The sequence below is a fragment of the Ostrea edulis genome, chromosome 2 (genome assembly GCF_947568905.1).
Source record: "Ostrea edulis chromosome 2, xbOstEdul1.1, whole genome shotgun sequence".
NCBI classification, from domain to species: Eukaryota; Metazoa; Mollusca; class Bivalvia; order Ostreida; family Ostreidae; genus Ostrea; species Ostrea edulis.
In genome coordinates, this window is record NC_079165.1 from 97,978,298 (window position 1) to 97,980,797 (window position 2,500).

At 30.9% G+C, this 2,500-nt stretch overlaps 1 protein-coding gene across 1 annotated transcript in view; it reads left to right on the plus strand.

Moving 5' to 3' along the window:
- The window catches only part of LOC125681032 (phosphatidylserine lipase ABHD16A-like), a 24,229-nt gene that overhangs the window by 13,593 nt on the left and 8,136 nt on the right, over positions 1–2,500 (plus strand). Inside the window, exons 13-15 of the mRNA XM_056155697.1 lie at positions 1,150–1,213; positions 1,410–1,466; positions 2,376–2,447. Of these exons, the coding sequence (XP_056011672.1) occupies positions 1,150–1,213; positions 1,410–1,466; positions 2,376–2,447 (193 nt within the window). The remainder of the gene's footprint in view (positions 1–1,149; positions 1,214–1,409; positions 1,467–2,375; positions 2,448–2,500) is intronic.

A 2,500-nucleotide genomic window follows, 5' to 3' on the forward strand; every position in this document is an offset into this window, starting at 1 on the left:
GTCAAAACAGACCTACAATCTCTTAACATTACTGTGCTTTTATTGTGACAGGATTAAGTTAAAAAAAAGTTTTCAACATAGGTCTTTCGTATTTATGTAGTTGATAACTAGATAAAGACATATGTAGTATTTGTTCTGTCTGTCTTCAGTTTTGATGTCACACAATATATTGAAATAGTTTTCGATATAAAGCTTTCATGTGTTATACAAATGTAGCCATGAAATGGAAGCTTACGCCTGCATATTTTGGAGTCATGAATTCAAAGGTCAAGGTCACAGCAAACCTACAATCTCTAACTTTACTATGCTTTCATTATGACATGATAAGTTGAAAAGTTTTTAATATCGAGCTTTCGTGGAAAGGTAGTTGATGATTATAGAAAGACATCTATAATTTTATGGTCACAAGGTCAAAGTTACAGCAGATGTTCAATCCAAGTTTTATACACTTTCATTGTAACAAAATATTTTTAAAACTTTCCAGTATAACTTTCATATTCTACAGAAAGGTAGTTGTTTATAGATAATGGGCATCAGTTTGTCTACCTGTCTATTTGTTTGTCATCTCTTTCATTGTGGCTCGATATCTTGAATAGTTTTCAGAGAAAAGCTTTCATATTTAATACAAAGTGTATTAAAGGAAAACACTTGAAGATTTTTTTGGTCATTAAGTCAAAGGTCAAGATTTCAGCAGACCTCATTAAGTTTACTAGTCTGCTTTTAGGGCTTTTATATCTTATATAAACTTTAAGGTAGTTGATCCTGCAGTTGAGCATGGAAGTACAGTCCATTATTCCTTGGGGGATGTATAGTATCACCCTTGGTTTGTTTGTCCAAAGTCATATCCTCTCAGATTTGGGGAAAGAGCATAATTACTCCTCTGTGTTAGTACAAAAATTTATGAATTCTCTGTCACAGCATGAGTACATTGTCAAATTAAATGAATTTGTACTTGACTTTGTTGAACAAAGTTAATATTCTAGCACATCCTTTTTGTAAGTACTAATGTATTAAATTGATTTATTTTATATCTAGTGCAGAGAAATTTTATTCTTAACAATATTGACTCTAGAAATGATTTAAATAAATCAAACATGCTCAAAACTTTGTTCCTTATTACAATTAATCTCCATTTATCGTACTTTTCAGAGAATTTTGTCGAGTTTACAGTAAAGTCATACCTAGATTTAAATATAACAGAACAATTAACAAGGTTTGTTCATTTCTTACTTATAATTTGTGGTGTTAATTGATTTTCATCACTTAACTGCTATTTATTATATTTGGAATTAAATATGTATAAAAGAGATTTATTTGAAACTAAGAAATACCCAGATGAAGTCATATGATCTTAGCACAAAGTCTTGATCACTTTGAACATTTGCAAGTATAATATATACATTTTAAAGGTACACAGGTCCAATACTTCTAATTAGAAGAACCCGAGATGAAATGATTACAACAAAGTAAGTGTCATTTAGTTTTAGTTTATTAACGAGAGGGTATAATAGAATTGTTGTGTCTGTCTGTCTGTAGACGTGACTTTGTCAGGACATAATCTGAGAGACTTAACATGGATTTTCTTAAAATTTGTACACTCTTTTTACACCATATAAAGGTGTGCATCTCATATTTTCATCAGGATTGGACAAATTTTTTTCATTTTACAGGTCTTCACCTTTATAGACTTAGTCATTTTGTTTTAGATTTTGTAATGACATGTTCTCTCATAAAGACTACTTTATAAGTTTAGGATAGGGTATAATGGAATCATTTAAAAGATTTGTCAGTTTGTCTATCTGCCCGTCTGTGAATATGATTATACTCCTGCAAACGAAGTTGGAGGGGGTTGTAATGGATTCACTTTGTCCGTCTGTACATCCGTAGACATAATTTGTCTAGAGCATGTCTTTAACACTAAATAAACAGATTTGATTAAAGCTTTTTATGTATATCTTGTATAAATAATGAAGTTGTGCTCCTGCTATATTGATTGAAATTTTTAAACATTCAAGGAAATTGTGGATATTTTTCTCATGTTGAGGGATTGCTGGGGTGTGAATGTGTTATGTTGTCATTGTTCAGAGTACATCTCAAAAACCATTATTCTTCAATGAACACAAAGTCACAATTTCCACCATCCAAAGTGTCCCACAGGGGGTCCCATTAGAATGTATCTACTTTATACAAGTAATTTTTGTAGAAGAGTCAAAATTGTACATCCCTTATCACTCAATTTCATGGTGTGGTATAGCCATGAAAATATAAATGACTGGTTTTCAATGAAAATGATAAATCTGCAGTGTGCTAAACTGAATTTTTATTTTTTTTTTCGTTTATTTGTTTTAACTTTCCTGATTTTTTACTCTGTATAGGGCTGATCCTACCGGAGTGAAACTGTACACAAATCGGGGGAATTACCTTCTTGTAAAACTATTACAATTTAGGTAAGTATTTGTATATGAATTTTTGTTGATCAAAAATGACGATACAGAAGCTG